This window comes from Chrysoperla carnea, chromosome 2 (assembly GCF_905475395.1).
Source record: "Chrysoperla carnea chromosome 2, inChrCarn1.1, whole genome shotgun sequence".
NCBI classification, from domain to species: Eukaryota; Metazoa; Arthropoda; class Insecta; order Neuroptera; family Chrysopidae; genus Chrysoperla; species Chrysoperla carnea.
Window position 1 is genome coordinate 32,602,711 of NC_058338.1, and position 20,943 is coordinate 32,623,653.

At 27.5% G+C, this 20,943-nt stretch overlaps 1 protein-coding gene across 1 annotated transcript; it reads right to left on the minus strand.

The window, feature by feature from the left end:
* Positions 1 to 2,625: 2,625 nt before the first annotated feature.
* Positions 2,626 to 10,408, minus strand: LOC123292632 (actin-histidine N-methyltransferase). The gene is made up of 6 exons (XM_044873346.1): positions 10,386 to 10,408; positions 4,176 to 4,290; positions 3,532 to 3,659; positions 3,261 to 3,460; positions 2,908 to 3,116; positions 2,626 to 2,691 (listed from the first exon to the last, which is right to left on the minus strand). The coding sequence occupies exons 1-6, from the start codon at positions 10,406 to 10,408 to the stop codon at positions 2,626 to 2,628; spliced, it is 741 nt and encodes a 246-aa protein (XP_044729281.1).
* Between the last annotated feature and the right edge of the window lie 10,535 nt (positions 10,409 to 20,943).

Here is a 20,943-nt window from a genome sequence, read left to right on the forward strand (position 1 = left end):
TTTGTTCTTCTAGATCTGTAATGAAGGTCTTACTCAAAAATGAAAATAATGAATTGCCCATAGAGATACCAAACGTTTTTTTGTAGTATGTTTTTTACCTACGAAGGTAAATTAATTTTGTCTTATGCACAGACGTATAAACAATTTCGTTTTTTCCTCAATGTGTAATACTTAATTTTTAAGCCAATTGTCCAGACATTTTATTACTTCTAGTAATGAAACAGTATAGGCTATAACAAGCTTTGATAAAAATGACATCAAAAGTTTTTGTATTTTTTTTATAATACAAAAAATTGATCTAGGCAATTGTGGCAAAAATCGAAATTCAATTCAAAAAATCCTAGAATTAACAATTATTATCTAGGATAATACTTATACTATTTCCTGAGGTTTGAGTAGAAATTTGAGGTTTGACTAATATCAAGACTGCAAGCCTAAGACTAATTTTGCTCATCACTAGGTTTGAGACATCTTAAGTTAACCATAACACCACATACTTGTATTATTTGTATGCAGATGTGGACGTGGACAAATCTAAGCGTAGTCGACACAGATTTTTCCGAAAAGTTCGGGCTGGAGTTCGTAGGTGAATAAGTGGTTTTTGGATCATTCTGTAATTCATAATATACGGTATATATGTCATTATATTCAATGCACGATTATAAATTTTTGTAATTTTGAAGGTTTTTATATAATATTCATTTTATTTAAAAAAAATCTTCAATAATCACGCGCCATCTTTGACCTACTAAAAATTTACATACATATATCATCAAGCCTTGTCATGTTTATATAATAAATTATAAAAAAAAATTTATTTAGAATAAACAACAAACATTTGTGTCTCGATGGGGTACCTGCCTCTTCACTGTTAATTTGACTGTTGATAGCTAATTTTAAGTAACATATAAAACAACAATACAATATATATTATTGTTATTTTTAAAAACATATTTTTTGTGAAATATTGACACTTATTGAAATTTGAATAATAATATAAAATTGTTAATAAGTAATAATTAACAATTACTAATAGGTAATAGTACCTAATTAATCAATTAGTCAGAATTGCATGTAATCATTAATGTGCAATATTATTTTTACAGTAATTCAATTTGGTAATTTTGTTTTTCCGTGTGTTGTAATCTAACGAGGATCCACCATTTTGGGCACTATGGACATGCCAACAACTAATAGACTTGTAACGTCACACTTTCACGGTCTATTGAAATCGGTTAGCAGATATATATCTAATGCCATTATAAAATAAAATAAAAAACAATAAATCGTGCTTGCTTCGAATCATCGCCATGTCTGCCTCAATGGCACAGGAAATATTATTCGGGCTAGCTTACTACATATTTTCCCGGAAATTATCAACAATTTCCCGAAAAAGAAATGTTAATTTGAATTTCTAACTTAATTAAACTCATTAATAAAATTATCTAATGTAAAATGTACACAATGCATTTAATAAAATTGGTTGTGCTTCGAAAATGTAAAAAATTCATCAAAGTGACAATCTGATGTGCAAACAAACACACATATACTTTTGTAATTTTCGTGAGCGAACAAACTGACATTTTACAGGTTCATTAATTTTCAAGTGTTCTACAAAAAAGCTTGACCCACCTGGACATACTATACCTACACTGTACATAATCTGGATCAGGGCATCATATATTTTGTAAACACTTTTTTATAGGCCGTTTTTTTGGATGGCTGTGAACACATCCTTTTTGGGAGCTGAATCGCGTCTGGTTGAAGTGTTATATATTACATTTTTGGTATATTTCAATAAACAATAACAACAACAAATTTTGCTTGCAATGATTTATTTATAATAAACACAAATAATAATATAATTAATTACATTATTAATTAATAAACAATATTCAATATTCATTTTAGAGATTCCACAGACACTTCAATTCTGGACTTGTGCATGAAGCCAAAACTAAGACCCATTTGTTACACCTCTTGGGCAAGAAAAAAGTAATGGATCATAAGTTTTACTTTATAAAACTCATCTAGATATTAAACTAAGCTAAAAATAACTAGTTTAAATTAAAAAAAATATTCTCAAAGCATATTTAGCCTGAGTTCAGAAAGAAATAACCATAATTTTTCTTCACAACTTTGCTTAACTATATTAAAAATTTATTTAAAAATTTTGTTGAATTTTAAAATTTTTTTATGTGAAGCTATTTTATATCTTTGAAAACGGTAATTTTGGCTTTTTTCAGCATTTTAGTTCCGGAACTTGATACGAGTCTGCACAACTTTACGAAAATGCACAAGATACTTTTTTGTACAATAACTTTTGTAGCCGGCTTTCAAAAGGATTTTCACTCGATTTAAGAAGTATATTATTATGCTGAATCAGAGATTTTTTTACCGCATAGAATACGTTATTGCTTCCACACATTTTAATCTTCAAGCGTGACTTAAAAAACAACAACCCCTCCCCCTAAAATTTTCAGAATTGATTAAGACTTAGTTCAACTTCATATACAAAAAAATCAAGCCTTTTATGCAAAATTGCCCTGACATTCGTACATTATTAAATAAGTGAAAAGCATAAACTCTCCCCATAATTATTCTAAAGGCATTCGAGAATGCATTTCATACAAGTTTGATTGGCGAAAAACCAAAGCTAAAAACATAACGATCAAATTGCATAAATAAATTCTAATAAAAGAAAAAGAAGTTTAACTTGAAAAAAAAATCACTCAAACGTTATCTTAATTAATTTTCCTATCTTTGGGATAAAAAATGCCATTATAAAACTCTTTAAAAACACACAAAGACATAAATCATTTAATAAGATTATATTCATTTCAACAATTCATCTAGATAATTTTTATTATCATGTAAAATTTTCTTTTCTAAAATTCGTAAATTTACTGCCACTTTTTTGCATTCGGTTAATTGATTATCGTCGTTTTTAAGTAATGCAATATCATCGTCTAATTTGGTTGGATAAGCGTTTAAAAGTATCATTAACCGAGTCGATAAAAACCTATAGCATCTTTTGTTTAATTCGTCTCCTGATGTATTTAATTTTTCTATTATTTTCGATTGATCTTCTTGTTTTTCAAGACTATTTATTTCATCTGAAAAAAAATTTATGTTTAAAAGATTAATTATTCACTACATAGGGTGGGGGCCATTCATTAATTACGTAAGCGTGATTTTGGCAAAAGTTGATTAAACCAATCATTAACTCATTATTAGAACAGATTTGAGATTAAACTTACCCTCGTTCATAATAAATACTTTAACAAATTTTAATAAATTGTCATTTATTGATTTTGGCTTTGGGCGTAACATAAATGTCATTTGTTCATATAATTTTAATTTTTCTAAAATTTTTATTCTCTTTGTAGAAAGTTTATCAGATTTACTTATTCCCAATCGTAAAGAATATCCATCATTTTCATTATCTGGATATACAAATCTATAAAAAAAAGTTTAATATATTTTTTAATATGCAACTTGTTTGTCAAATTTGTAATAAATAATACATACCCATTATGAAGAAACATATCAGCATTTGTTCGGTCACCATAAAACATAAATACTTGATCATTGGCTTTAAAATCTTCAAACGCTAGGCATTCACTTTGATTTAATTTTGGGTTAAAATCAGTGGACATCTGAAAGAAATAATTTCCGTTAATAAAATTTCTAAAACTCAATAATGACAAGCAAAAGTTAATTGATCGAATTTTAGAAAAGTTTGTGCTTGCCAATTCATCATGTAAGGACAACGTAAAAAAAGTAGCTGTGTGTGGAACTGGCTGATGGCAATCGTTATAGATCTACCTATGTGGTTCAGCAGTATTTTAACTATTACAAAGATTTTATAACAGATCTTATAATTATCGTCTTTTTTTGCACCCATATTTGTCACGAAGGTAGACAGTATTTATTTTAGTATTTTCAAAAAATACTAAATAAGAAAGAAAATTTTCACAAAATATTATATCTAGAAGCACGACAGACGTGAAATATAACGAAAATCTCTGAGAAAACTCCGTATCAAATATTTTTGTCTCATTTGTTTGAAATTTTGTGTCTCAAAAACTTGAGTCTAAATTACGTCTTTGTTTTCAGAAAAAAAATGAATTAAAAGAATATTGTATAAAAAAAATACGTAAATTAAAACTTACAATTCCATTTTTATGATTAATCATATCCCAAAACGGTATCAATGCCGTTATCATTGTTTTTCCATCTTTTGCTGGTATTATGTTTTGACGAGTCATAATAGTTGATACTGCCCATCTGTAAAATAAAATTTTAACATTAAGTATATAATGCAAGAAGAAAATGGTAAAAGGTTTGAAAGTGATCCCACAGGTATTTGTAATTGTGTAAAAAAAAATTTAATTTGTTTATTAACTTTTGATGAAACCTTTAATAATTTAAAATGAATATTAATCAACAATATATGTGGCAATACAAAAAAAAAATCCTTAGTCATTTTTCGTGGTAACAATATTAACATAAATCTCAACGAACAAGAATAAGTAGAAATTTGTGGTTTATACAAAAATGAAAATAAACAAATAAATTTTTTATTCAGATAAAAACTTAAATACCAATATACTTAATTTGGATTTAATTAATTTATAGTTGTTAAGTGCACTACAAGTTTGTGCCTAAATGGTTCTGTACAACGCTCTACCAGATATAGTATAGTTCATATAGTTCAAAATAAGTCGATTTACTTAAACTTGCCTTAGTACCAAATTGTTTCGTTTGAGAGTTACACGCTTGTTGAACGTTTGAAATTGTTTTTTTTTTTAACTTTACTCCTTGAAATGCTATTTTACTAAAATTGAGTAAGATGAAATTGTTTTAGAAGACAAAAAAGTTTATATAATTGTAATAAAGGACAAAAAAGCTTATCATCGTAAGGTTTTTAGATTTTAACCCTCAGACGCATTTTTACACCCATGGAGGTATAACAAAAAAAAGTTCTCTCGGTAAGAATGGTTTATTCTTATTTTTTCCTCTAAATTTGCAACTTTAATCCTTCTAATTAATTTCCATCCTTCTAAAAATGAAGAGATTTTGATGTAGGAACTTAATGTATGGGCAGGATAGGATTTGAAACACTTGGCCGTAGTTTTTCTGCAAAGCTAAATCGCTTTCAATGCTTTTCCTCAAGAGGCGTAGAAAAAAGGTGATGTAAAGTTTAAAAACCGCACGTTCTCTGCCAATGGATAAAGAATAAACTTAATTTTTATGTGAGCTTTTTTGTCCCTCCAACAAACTCAAAATACTTAATTACTCGAACCAAATTAGAATTGAACAGTCAATATTTTGAAAAATAAAATTTTTTGGAATTGATTATTCCTTATTTACCTCCTGATCTTTTTTCACTTAACTTTTTTTAAATTTATTTTTCAATGCGACTCGTTCTCTTGAAATCATAATAACTTTTATTTGCTGTTGTAAGTACAAATCGGAACCCTTAAGTATAGTATTCATAAAAATCTATTACTTATTTCAATATTAATGAAAATTTAAACCATAAATATGTAGTAAGTATCTTAGCATCATTTTGGTTTTTATAAAAAACTATATTTCATTAAAAGCTAAATATAATGCGCCGTGGCTTGTAACACGCTAACCTGAATTGAAGAAAATTTTTCAATTCTACCTCAATGTTGCTTTAATTAAAATAACTTGGTCTCAGAAAATTTGTAATTATTTACACTTATTAAGGATGTTATAATACAGTAACCATAAAAATTTGAAGTCGATTGACCGTCTCTAACTCGAGATAAATTTGATTAAAGTTCGTATAATTAAGATGGAAAGCATAGGAGAAGTTGTGTATTAACAAGTGTTTTTTTTAAGAAATAAAACTAGATTTAAGATATTCTCAAAAAACTAATTGATCTTTGATGTATTTGTTCTGAGTTAGAAAATAAAACCGAAATCGTTTACCGTTTCATTATTAAGATATAATTAAGTTAATCAATTTTATTGCGGAACAGAAACGATTATAGCCAGAGTATTCATGGTAGAAGAGATATATTTATATAAACAAAATGCAAACAACAAAACATTCGTTTTTTGTTAAAAAAATTGGCAACCTTAGATATAGGGTTACCAACTTCGTCATTTGTAGAAAAAATTTCCATAGCTTGACATTCAATGCCCCATACTTACGGTATTGTATGCCAAATTTTCAATTTTTGTAACCAGTATTGAAAATTTATTTTAACGTTATCTATAGTTTGACAAAGTCCTGCCGTTATAACTTGGACCAGAATATTTATTGCTTTTGTTTAAAATAAAATTAAAACACTAGTCACGTTAGCGTGATTAAAGACACAAAAAATCTTTGATTGGATGACGGTAGTCAACGCCGAATAGATGATCATACTTAGTAAAATAAATTATTACCACAATATAAATGAATTTTTTCTAAATTGAATATTTCTACAAAAGTAAGGAAGTATGTCAGAATCATAATAATTAATTAATAAATTTTTAAATAAACATAATAAATATACACAATCTTTCTCTATATATCTTTACTATATGGTACTTTCATTTCATTGCTTTTTCTAAACGTTAGATACACTCAACGGCTCAGACTTATTTTTGTTATTATCTTCTCTTACCACTTTGTAGCGAGTTATCGATTCTCAAGATAATCGGAGACCCAAATTTCGCGGACACCCTAAACTCGATTACTCGGAATTAGTTGCTGAATCCAAAATACAGAATAAAGTATAACATTACATGAGTTAAATTGGTATTACTGCTCTATAATATTAATTGCATATGTTTTTATAAAAAAAAAATTAATTAGAAGTAGTATTACTTCTTATCTCAAAATTCAAAAATTAAGTCGTAATTAAATTTTATTTATATTATTTCAATTCGTTATTTATCTGAAATAATTTTGTGAATGGCATTTATTGTTAAAGTAATACCTATAATCGCTCTTCTAAAAAAAGTTGTAGTGTGCATCTTTGCTGCATGTTTTGTGACGAAATATAATATATACTGTTAGTTAGCCCTGGATGGCGTTATCCTTAAAATCGTGGTTCTAGCATATTATTCGGAAACCAATCATATTATTATTATTAAGTAATAATATTTTAATAATGTTAAGAACCTAAATTGTTAAAGGTCCTGGGAGGCTGCCACCACCAGTCTTAATAATGGGTTTCGATTAACGAAGTCGAAATCAACAATTTGTACGTGTGAATGAAAATATTACTTCAATTACTTTAATATTAACACATATTATTTTTTGGTACATAAAATTACATGATATTATCAACACTTGTGCTTAGTAAGTGAATAATTAATAAATAGAGAATAAATAATAATTAAGGAATAAATTATTAATATAATCAATCACAAAATGTATTTTTTTCTTTCTTTTCCATATTCAAAACCATGATATCATCATGATTCATGCTTGCTTGCAAATAGTTTTTCATCCGGGAAAAAAATTAATTTCAATTTAGAAAATTAATTTCTTCGGCACAATTTGTTGCGAATGTCTGGAATATATAGATACGGTACCTAAAGCAGTATCTAGTTTGAATAGATATCGCAGAGATCATGTGATAAAATTGCACTTACATTTGACGCAGAGTGCATTGTCGAAATGAAAAAATTTTGGAGTTTTTGGTCCCCTCTGAAGTTAGCACAGAGTCCTCGAGTTCGAAAACTTAGGATGGACATCCTAAAGTATCCCCAAGTAGCCTGTAAAAAATTTATTAAGTTTGGAATACTTTCCAGGTAAAAAATACATATCTACTGTACTATTTTTTCAGCATTTTTCGTCATTTCGAAGATCAAATTGACATGTACGCAAAAATATTTTGCCTTTCGATCAATATTCCGCTCACAAAATTTTACACGTAGAGCCATAGCCAATGTGGCCCAATAAGTAAATCCAGACCTACGTGTACAATTGACAGTCTATTGCACTCTACATATATTTTCATTTAAAATTGCGAATATATTGAATGCGAAGTACAAATAAATTTCGTTATGGCGAAATCTCTTTATCAAAGAAATATAATCTGTAATTTCTGACAACTTGAATGGAGAAAATAACATGACATATTTTTTAGTAGAGCATCAATTTTTTGTATCGTTTGTACAAAACTAGTAATTCTAGTATTATATTCAATTTATCTTTCATTTAAAAATCCAACAAACAAGATGGAGAAATCGTAAGTTTAAAAAAAAAGTTTTTTAATGTTTTCTGTCAATAAGTTACCTCTTTTAAATTTTAACATTACTGGAGATATATTTTAAGTTTTTATATTCAGAATGAACCCGACAGGGTTTATTGGGTAGGTAGGTGTCTTACTGCATAAATGAGGGTACAAATCGAAATTCCCAGTTACTCACCCTCGCTTGGACATGTTAAAATAAGTTTATGTTTAGTATGAAGACTTGGAACTTTTTAATGAAATCAAAAACATTTTCTCGTTGAGTATCAATCATAATAGAAATGTTATCAAAATTAACCTAGCTCAAATAGGTTTCAAGAATGCAGAGCCCTGGTATCGAAATTAAGCACATAAGTGATAGGTAACGAAAAACTGACATCACAGTTGAAAAGAATGGCTCAAAATTAGTGGGTTTCAAAAAAAATTCCAATAAGATCGCATCAAATTTGCCTGTGTTATCAAAAAATACGAATTTTTTAACTTTATGACTACATCAATGTCATCGAAATCCAAAAAAAATTTATTTTGCTCTATCAAATCCAAATTGTATCCAATTTCGATAAACCAAGTATGTAATTCGTCATAGCCTTACTTTGACGATTTACTTCGTTAACCAGTATTTGTAGTTTTTCCGCACTATTTGCCATTAGAACTGTATCGTCCGCGTGTCGAATATTTTTAATGTTTATACCTCCCATTTTTATACCTTCTAAATGACTTATATTTTCGAATACCTTTCCAGTATATGTATAAATTGAACAGTAATGGTGATAAAATGCAACTTTGTCGAACTCCTTTTTTAATGTTAACTTTTTTACTGCAGTGGGGTAAATACTAATGGAGCACTCTGTAGTATAGGTATTACTATATTTAGTAATAAATAAATTTCTTCGTGTAAAATGGGTAGAAAAATTAATATTTATTATAAACCTAAGGATATAATTAACTTGTAGGCGTGTATTGTATTAAATTTATAAAAGATTGTAAGTATGTAAGTATATAAAATTTAATCGAATCATATTAAGATGACAATAAATAACTCAAGCAGAAAAGAATATTATTCTAAAATCTCACACATATGTGTGCTCCGTGCAGCATAATGTATGTAACTTTCACCAGAGTAATAATAAAATTGATAAGAAATTCTCTCATAGTTATATACCTTGTTGATTCCAAATAGTTAATACGTTGTTTTATTAAATGTCATTAAAATAAAAAAATCGATTAAGTATCTATGTAACTAAAGTCTTTTATGTTTATGTAAGAGGTTTAAAACTTTTTTCACATTTGAATCGTTATTATATGTGAAATACTGTTTGTTTTTAATTAAAAAAATTTAACTTTTTGCAGGTAATAAGCAAAAGTTAAAAAAGCGGTCTTGGTTCGACCCGAAAGGTCCACACGACTAACTTCCCAGTGGAAAGGATAAAAAAAAATCATATGTTTTAGTTTTAATATTTATAATTTTTCAATATTCCATGGACCCCCCAGCGGGGGCTTCGCCCCTTGCACCCCATGACGTTAAAACTATATAAATGATAAGTGATAATAGTGACAATTATCCAATTTTTCATTCGGTACAAATGACGGCTTGACCGATTTTTCCCAAAATCTAATCAGGTCTAAGTTACATAAATATGCGTTAAATGAAACTGGTCCCATATCAATATCTTCATTTGTTCTCGAGATATGCGAGACGAAAATTGAATCCGAACAAACATACATAAATACATACATGTGCACACACGGACATCCTTTTAAAAGCCATACTATTCAACTCTAAAGTCCTTAAAACGTGGAGATATGTCAAAATTTTCAATTTGCAAAATCAGACCCATTGCAATAACTATCCCACATGGAAGTTAACAAACTTCTCAGATGATGAAAATAACTTAACCATAACTATCTAAAACACTGCAATAGCGTAGATATTAAATGCGCACATTCAATGCAAGAGATACTGTGGTTAATACCCGGTACTTGGAAAAATATTTTTTTAATGTTATTTTTGTAATATCAATAATCCAAATTTCTGTAAATATTAGTTTTACAGAAACAAGAGAAATTTCCAAAATTTAAAAAACCTACGAGAAATTTTTCGGGTACGGAACCCTAAACTCTCACTTGAAACGTATCTTAGAACACTCTTCATTAAATTACCCTTTTTCTTGTGAAGCTTTCATTTCTAAGTCCCAGGATAAGGACCTTAAATTAATGTCTTTACCAATGTTTCCCTATACTACAATGTATGACCTTCTCGAAAAACAAGAATAGAAAAAAATTCAGATTTTGGAAAGCAAATCATTAAATCGAAATTTGTTGTTCATAAATTTAAATAAACGTTTTGTATGTTATTTTATTATTTACATGCATCATCATGTATTCATATTAAAAACCTTTTAAATAAAACAACATGCATACCTACAACAAAACTTTCATTTTGACACAAAAACTATAATTTTTTTTTTTTCATTTAATTTCACTTAAAATTTATGTAATTTTAAACAAAATAACTACATAATATATTTAATACAATTAATAGAAATTATAATATTCTTTTTTCATAGAAATTATGAAATTGATTTTTAGAATTTGAAGTAAAAACTCACATTAAGAAAATTTTTCGGTACATGAACTTCCGCTCTATTTTGAAATTAAAATTATTTTATGTGATTTTTACATGTCATTCAATAATTTGTTTTACTAAATAATGTTTATTTTTGAACTATTATGGGAAAGAAAGTTTGCAGAAATCTTTTATTGTTGTGGTTTTGCGAAACTTGCATTTGAAATTCTACAAGGTGAGTCATTTTATTCGACGGATCAAAAATACTCTTAAACTCGATGCAAAAATTGGTAAAAATAAAAGTGGATGAATTTGAAGAGGGATCATGATTAATCAACATGAATTACACAAATACTAAAATTATTAAAAGATTGCAGCATACATAAGTGATAAAATTGTTAACGCTTAACACTGGAATGAAAAGTGCGGGCACTTTTTTTTTTCTTGAAAAATGAGTATTCAGTATTATAATCACTATTACCGAAAAGTCCTTAAAGATACGTTTGACATCAGAGACCTGAATCCAGATTGCACATAAAATAGAAATAATCAGAGTGTTCCCCGTTTAAAAAGAAAGCCAAAAATACCATTAAAAAAACCTCATATTATTATTTATTGATAACATGTTACATAAAAAATTAATTAAGTGAACAAACAAAATGGAAAAATATAATAAAAATCACACTTCGCTAAACTTACAACTATAATTTTGTGAACATATGTTAGCAAATTGAAAATAAATAAACTATAACGTATGTATAATAAAAGGTATTTTTTAAAAACATATTATTTCATATATATTTTTAAACATAAAAAATTCAAAAATTAAAAGTTTTTTTTTTATGTTTTAATTATGTTAATTCTATATTAAGTACAGTGTACTACCGTACTTAACGACAGTGTTTCCTCAAAAAAACCCGGGCTTGTTAGGATTAGGATTAATTAACAAACAAAATTCATCATAAAATTTTCATAAAGCCTATAGTCCCTGTTAGAAATGGAATAAATAAATAATTATTAAATAAAAAACTATTATTTATTTTTTTCCAGCAAATTTTAACTAATAACAAATACTAATATCTTTTAAAACATTTTTCCCCTATTTTTTCTACGCACCTCATCCTAGATCACAAATCTAGATAACTTTTTGCTTTCTTCCTAGAGAACTTTTTTATGATTTATTTTATCATTTATTTTATATTAATAGATTTGTTCTTGAAAAATTATTTGTAAAATACTAAAATAGTTTTTATGCCATATATGCCCTGGCGGTAGTTTTTATGCCCTATATATGATACATATCAGAGGATATTAAGTTTAGCCCCAAGTTTGTAACGCTTAGAATCATTGATGCTACAAACAAAATTTTGGTATATAGGTGTTTATAAAATCACCTAATTAGCCCACTTTTTCTTGAGGATCCAAATTAGGGCCAAACTAACATTCTCACTCTCACAAAAACTATAAAAGATAAATAGTTGAAATTTTTGATTTTGATTTCACATTAAACCTATCTGATTATTATTAAGGGGGTCAAAAACAGTTCGGAGAAAATTTTTTTGTTCAAAAAGTCGTTTTATGATTCTGATATTTAGACACTTTCTATATAAGGTTTTAATGTCGGTTATAATGTTTATTTAAAAATTATTGAGTTTTTGTTTGTAATCTGATCGAATATACCTAATAAGATAATCTTAAATTTTTAACCAGCAGCAATGATTATGACTAATGTTTGTCATAAAATTAAAAATATTGCTCTTTATCCTCTTGTTACCTTCATCGATAACACACTATATATTATTTCTTGTATTTAACAGCATATATATTTTTTTTAATATTAATGTTTTTCATTTGGATATATTTTTTTAGACCTTCGAAGTTCTATTTAAATTTCTGTCAAGACTAATAATAATTACACAATCTAATAAGATCTAACATGAAAGACAAACATGCACTAACTACATTTTAATGAATAGAATCGGACACACATCATATACTCTGGCTTTAGAGTCTTGCTGCGCTCAATAAATTATTATTGGATTTCAAGAATTAAAACTAATAAAAACATTGCATATTTAATCTTACAAACATGCAATTTAATGAAGGGAACTTTTTAACATTGCCAAATAGGTGATCCAAAATTTTAGTCCGGATTTGTATAATTAATCCTACACTTCCAGTTGACTTTCTAAACTAATTATCAACTCTTTTTTTTAAGCTATGATTATATAAATCTTACGTGTTTTAAATCTTTCCTTTTTTGCGGCGACGAAATTGATTCATAAATGCTTCCAAGAAAACAGATTTATATCCGTTAAATTAAAACACTTCCTTTTCTCCACACAATTACAAGAAAGTAAAAAAACCACTTTAACATCTGCTTATTTAAACGATACATAATAATCGATAAGCAAATGTGACAAACATTAATAGTAAAGTAAGATTACTGACCTATCAGAGTTTTTAGATAGTTGAAGGTTGTTTTTTTTACTGCAAAAAACTAACCATAAATTAATAATTAATTAGCATTATTGAAAAGTTGTCTTTATAAATAAACTACTTCTTATTAACTGAACTGCAAATAAGTATCTTTCTCTGTATTGAATTCAATAAACTAGTGTGATTTTTTAGATTTCTGCTTTTCAATTGTAATAAAATAGTCATTTTATACAATTTTTTCTATATAATACTTCTCATTTATTTCAATAAAATCATTTGGTGATACTCAAAGAACCCAATTTTTTTTTTTCAAATTAACTTCCATGAGATCATAGAAAAGGCTCCCAAAATCGAACACTTTCACGGAAACCCACCATGACCCAGCAGTTATCATATGTAAGCCATCATCCATACTATGTGTAAACTGATAAGTACTAGTCAAGATTACCACTTTTTGTACATTTCGGTCTTGTATATTACAGCAATTTTTGCTAACGACTAGTAACTGACTGTCAAAGTTTACAAAAAAACATCCACTAGTAAGTAAGGGAGTGTCCATTATCTTAGAGGCTCAATTGCAACATTTTTGGAACCCCTCCCTGGCTCTCTGTACATGTAGACTACCGTAACCTTTTCTATGACTCCCCCTTCAAAGGGAACGTAGTTTTTGAATTATCAAGTGAAGAAAATATTAAAATTTTTTATATTACCAAATCAAGAAACGTTTTACTTTCTGAAACACAGGCATTGTAAGAATATAGCATTCATAAAATATAAGAGTACCCAATGATTTAATTTATACTTGATGCATTTTATCGAGACGAATATTTCAAAAAAAAAAAAAACATTTTTAAAGCACACAATTTAATTTAAGTAGTTCGATCTTTTAATTCTGATATATTATATTTAGCAAATTGTACTATTAGGCTTAAAAACACACTTTAAAGTTCAAAAAGCAAGCTTAAACTGCAAATTGTTTCCATTGTACCAAAAAGATATATCAAGAAAATTAAGTAGCTGACTTTATTGCCATCCTCCCCTAACGTACCTCAACGTATATTTTGAACTATCTCTTCCTCTCTTAATCGTGCCACGAGGTTTATGGATACTCTCTTGACAGAGCACTCATCCCGAAGTGCAATACACTTTATTTCGACTTCTGCTTAACTGAGTATTTCTTCATATCCAATTAAAGTCAAAATTACTAAGTCATATTTCCTTAGTAGTTGATCGAATTATAAATTTTCTTAAGTTTTCCTAATACCTAAATAAATTCTCTTTATTCTCAAGTAATAATGGTAAAACGACTGTCTTATAATAAAATCAAATGACTCATTTTATCAAATCAATATTCGCATATTATAAATTACTTACAATTCTCTGGGTAATAACATTCTTAATATTTATTTTATTATATGTAACACTGATAAATGTTTTTGTTCTTGAGGTTTAATTTTACTAAAAGATAATAACACCTCAATACAAGAACGTTAAATGATAGTGGTAATCGCAATAAGTTTATAGACTTGTAGCGATTTTGTAGAACATTCGATGCGTTTCTAAATCCGCTGTACAAAGTATTTCTATAATTATTTACCTACTTAATGCAAATTTAAGACTTATATGGTTTTCTCATGGATGTCGTTGTCAGAACTGGACCAAATTGAAATAGGACCACACGGGAAGCCCCAGCTTTCAAATAGAAAAAATCATCAAAGACGAAAGTACTGATGTAAAAAAATAAGAATACAGTCGAATTGAGAACTTCCTCCTTCTTTGTTTGAAGTCGGTTAAAAAAGCTTCTAAAGATTAATATTACATGTTAACAGTATATCATAATAGTATTTGAGTCCTTTATTTGTAGTAAAAAGTCCAACATTCTTACAGTAAAATCATTTCTTTCTATTGGTACAGAAAGTTGCGAAGAAATTTATTGAATATCAATTAATTTAATAAATTGATATTAATTATGATTTTTATTTGCGTTGCGATCCCTTTACTTTCAGCTTATTTGTTTTTAAACCCCCGAACTAAAAAAAGGAGTGTTATAAGTTTGACTTCGATGTGTGTGTCTGTCTGTGGCATTGTAGCGCTTGAACGGATGAACCGATTATAATTTTTTTGGTTTCATTTGAAAGGTTATTTAACGGATAATGCGAGAGCTTAGATTTCAGTACCCGAAAAAACTAAAAAATTGGCGATGATCTTCAAAATCGATTCAGTTTGGAAAGGCATGACATATAATTTTAATGTATAAATAATTATTATGGAAATGTATGGTCAAATAAACCTGGCTCAAATCATTTCGAAAATTGAAATGGTAAATTAATAAGATAATTCAAAAAAATAATTCAAAAGAACAAAGTCAACTCAAATATTTCAATTTCAATTAAAATATTTCAAAAAATTTGTCCCAAAAAATGATAGCTCTCTAAATATCCTTTTCATCTCATCTGATGTCCTTGACCATCACTTTGATATTGATTTAAGAAGGAGTGTGATAAGTTTAAAATGTTTATTAAACAGTCGAACCGACTTGATTGAGAACATTTTATAGCTAAGTTTCCAAAAATCGGTTTACAAGGAATAAATCGCATTTGTCGGGGGTTTTTTAAATTTTGTAAATTTCACTTGTATGGTAAAGTTTGTTGAATAAACTTTAAAAAAATAATAATTAATAAGTGTGCACATAATGATGTAGCCATATGGTTATTAAAAAATTGATTTAACACAATCATAATAAAAATAAAAGTGAATATTATCAGTTTCAAAAATCTATTAAATTTTTTTATTTGTAATATAAAAACAAATTTATTAATATAATTTGTTTTGTTTACCCAAAGAAAGTTGTGGTAAAATTTTTAATATCTACATATAATTATGAATGTTTTCAATTTCAGTTTTAGTGAAATGTGAAATTAAAAAATTATAACACAAAATTCAATGTGGTGCATGCAGTTTTGTGTAGATATATTTGATCATAATATATTACAACTTTTATTCTCATAATTAAAAATTATATCAAAACAATTAAAAATTCCAAACAATTTTATAATAATTCATAAAATTTTATGTTTTTATGAAAGTAAGAATTTCATGACAAATGATCTTATAAACAAAAGAAATACCATCTGTTTATTAAAAGATCTGTTACTGCTTTAATTAATGTTAAAAAAATATCAATCAAATTGCCAGAAATGTAATGGAGCCGTCTACTTATGATAATGGCCTTTCTTTTCCGAATTGTAGGTCATTTCTTAAAAGTTTATATAATATCTCTCAATTCGGTGTGCCTTTTGACATAGGCCTCCTCTAACTGACTCCACTGTGTTCTGTCTCCTGCAACTGCAACCCTTGTCCAATAAAGTCACAAACTGAGGCGTATTTCATCAATCCAGCCGTCTTCTTAGGTGTCTAATTAATAATTTGAAATATTTGAAAGAAAATTTTTAATAACAGAATAGTATTTTTAATAATGGGTAAAAGTTTTAGGAAGGTGGTCACGTGGTTTGGCGGATTAGGTACATCGTTGAAAACACCGGCTCTCGACCAATCACTGAAGTTGTAACAACATTGGGAACAGTCAGTACTTGGATGGAAGACCGCTATAAAACATTGTGTGCTGTTGTCTTTTTATTATTTGTAATAGTTTTTTTGTAAGTTCTCACGGGAAATAATATTTAAAAATAACTGAAAAAAATGATTAAAGTTATCAATGTCGAATGTGTTTCTAAACTATTTTTATTTACTCCCCCAATAATTAATATCGGGTAAGGCCATAGCGAAACGAAGTCGAGTTTAGCTTATTCGTTGTCAGCGTAGTCATTGTAGGGACAATAAAATCGATGTCAGTGCTTCCAGTGAAAAATTTTAGCAATAAAGGAGGCTGTTATGACTACTTTGCAATTCTTTGCATGTTAATGTTATAGAAAACGTTAAATTAAAATTATTGAAAAGCACTAATTAATTAAACTCAATGCATTAAAAATTGTGAAAATAAGAAATCAAATATTATTTTTCAAATGTAAATTATCATAATTATTTATTTAAATTTGTGAGACAATAATATTAAAGTTCCAATGTAAGTCATAAATGCAATCCATACAATTCTATAATTAGAGTGGTGTATCGTTACTATGGAAAGGCCTTCAATAAAACTCACGCACGGTGCGAATATGTTAAAAATTTCAATTTTCCAATTATGAAATTTTAATTATTCATACTATAATTTCAATACGAAAAAGTTTTCATTTCTGTCGGCAGTGCCCATGAGTGCCTACTGTTTTCAAAACTATTCTAAAGTTCTAATTACAATTTTAATAAACACTCAACTTTAATAACGTCAAGTACGAAAAATTCTAAAATTTAAAACGCATTAAATTACAGCGATAATTGTCACCTATTTTTTTTCAAAACTGTACCGGTAATTAACAAATACTGATATATTTGTTGCCAGTCATGTACCAATTTAAAAAAAAAGTCATCGCATTTTCATATAATCATTTAAAAAAATGAGCTATTTAAAATATAATTTTACATATCTCTATTTAATAGTTATAAATACCTACGTGAAATATTTGTTAAAAATTTGATTTGTAGACCATTACAATATAAAATGCATGAAGGTCATTGCATGTACAAAAATTTGTATTTTGTACGTGACTTGCTTCTAATGAAAAATAAATTAATATTGTTTTTTAATAATTATTAATCAGGAAATTATATAATACAGTAGAATCTCGATAACTTAAACCTTGGTAACATAAAAACCTCTGTTACTTCAAAAAATACTATGTTCCCTTCCCATCAGAGCCCAAAACCTCTATAGCTTAAAAGACGCAACCTCTATAACTTAAATAAATAATCTCTGTATAGGCCCTCAGTAACTACATAGAAACATGTACATACCTCTATATTAACTAGGGTACATAGAAACATGTACATACCTCTATATTAACTAGGGTACATAGAAACATGTACATACCTCTATATTAACCTTTACCTAACATAGACTCTTGATAACTTAAAACCTCTATAACTTAAAATATTTTGTGTTTCCCTTGGACTTTAACTTATCGAGATTCTACTGTACAATCTTTGAAGTTCTATACAAAATAATCATTCAATACTTACATATTAGTTAGAAATTATGAATAACCCATACAGTCGCATTAAGTTTGTTTCTTCAGCTAGTTCTGATACATATGCAATTTGAACTGAAGAGAAAAATTCCACGCAAATCTTTTTATCGGTGCTATATGCTTAAGAAATATTTAAGAAAGCGCATGATTCAGGATTTCAAAATTATACGTTTGGTAGAGAATGTGTCTATAAAATTCAAAAGTATAAAATTTTTTTCAACATCTTCAACATTTTTCGCCAAGATCAATAGGTTTCTAATTCGGCCCAACTATAGGGTTCAGATCGATATTTACATTCCCATTTGTTTAAAATTTTATGTGGATATATGTGTCTATAGTTGCCCTGATTATGTTGCCTTGTGATGGACCAGAATGATATTTAAAAGTCATATTATACATACTATTAGTGCAATGATTGTGATTAGTGCGATCGTTTTCACTGTATGTTTATAAACAACTTTCATTGGATTTAATCTTGATGATTATAAGTTATTGTTTATACAGACAAAGCTGTTAATTACATTATATATATTATTTTTTTCAATAAATATCCGTCCACCATATGGAATCCACATATACAAATATGAACCCACAGTTTTATTAATAAAATAAATAGTTAAGTCAATAATTATTGTTTATTTAGGTTTACTACTTATAACAACAATATGTTTGTACAATCCAATTTATTTACTAAATTTCATTCACTAACTAGAAGAAACTGAACCAGATTTTTAAATGTGTTTGAAAGGTCTATCAAAAAGCTACAAAAATTATTAAAATTTCTTAAAATGTTTTTCATTTAATGCTAAAAGTAATGTGGAAATTTTAAAGCGATCACTATGTCACTTAAAAATTATTATAATTGTTTTTAAACAGTGATTTTACACCTGTTCTTATGGAAATTTGTTCACTCTATATACATTATATTCATATCTATTACCATAAAAAAGCTACGAAACGTTCCAAATTTTCAAATCATATAACTCTACAGAAATAATTAACATGCACTAAACGGTTGTTGAGAAAAAAATTAAAAATAAATCGAAAACCTGGGTTTTACTCGATAAATTAAAAGTAGCTATTGTTTTATTGTTATAGTATATAAGCTATTATATAGCACATTTGGTTAAACAGAAATAAAAGAAGGTATCTCTATTGCTACTAAACATAAAATAAAAATTTTCACGAATTACTATTTTTCAGTAACTTTTTCTGAGATTGTACGCCCTAAACATCCTTAACGCATGTCAAACATCTCACAGAGCAAGCCGTGTTAACAAAAAGTTAAAGTTACTGAAGCCATGAGTTGCACTTTATGAACCGTACTTCCCAGTAATGGTTTGTTACTTAAATCGCCATTCTTTTCTATCGTGATTTAGCTTTGTCTTCAGTTTTTTAAAGCTACTCTAAGAGTTCTTTGAAATTGCCAGTCCGCCTCATCGATCCTAAGTTTGAAGTCAATCAGATACTATATAAAATTTTTGTCCAACTGTTGTTAGATGCATAAAGTGTTTCATTTATCTATGTTAATAAAATTGAAGTGTCTTTCTGTCTCTATATCTCTCTATCTTTTCGCACTAATTTTTTGAAGGGATGATGTTTTAAATAGATTGTTTTATAATAGAAGTTCTTTTTCATTCGGCATATCAAAGTGGACTTTTTTCACTCGGGATTTTGATAGAAAGTTCTTCATTCGAGCTTTCAATGGGACCTTCTTTTTGCTGTATTCTGTACAAAACATTTTAGTTTTATTTTATTTTAAACTTTATTCATATTAAAAAGACAAAAATTCATCTTTATAAATATATTCAATTATTTCCGGATAAAGTCAAAGTAGATGGACAATAAAATGATGATTACAACATAACATGACAATCGTAAAAAAAAAGAAATTGGTACTTTTTTACTTCCGATCGTGGATTTTAAACTACCTTAAGCTATAAAAGAATTGTGGATAAAATTAAATTCGTCATGGAAAGAATCTAATTCTTTTTAATATAGATACACACGCTACCATTTTAATAAATTTTGTATTGTTTTCTTAAGTACATGATGAAATAATAACAAACAATCAAAACATTTAAACTTTCTCATATTCATCTTCACTTTCTATTGCCCTTTATATTCGATTCTTCTAACCTTTGCATTACGTGACCTAAACATATTATGTAGAATTTAATGCAATAATGAATGGATGAATAATATGTATAATAAGTTGACATTGTCATTACAAAATGTAAATGTAAAACTAATTCAAAAGAACAATTAATTCATTACCCAATTCTGCAACTATTGAATTTAACATGCGACTATTTTTCTCATACCTAATCCAGTTTTTTTGTACATATATAGAAAATAGATGTAACCTATCTATGTGGTCGATTTTTATATATAAAATATATCGTAATTTTATGGTCGATGCGATACGAGACGAAACGAGAGTAGCAACTCTTGTGTTTTCGAGATATAAAGGTATTCTATCCTAACTTTTATAATCTTCTGCCTCTCTTCGTTTCTACAGATGAAAATTTTGAATACTTTAACGCTTTTACAATTAAAGATTGTCTTCGTA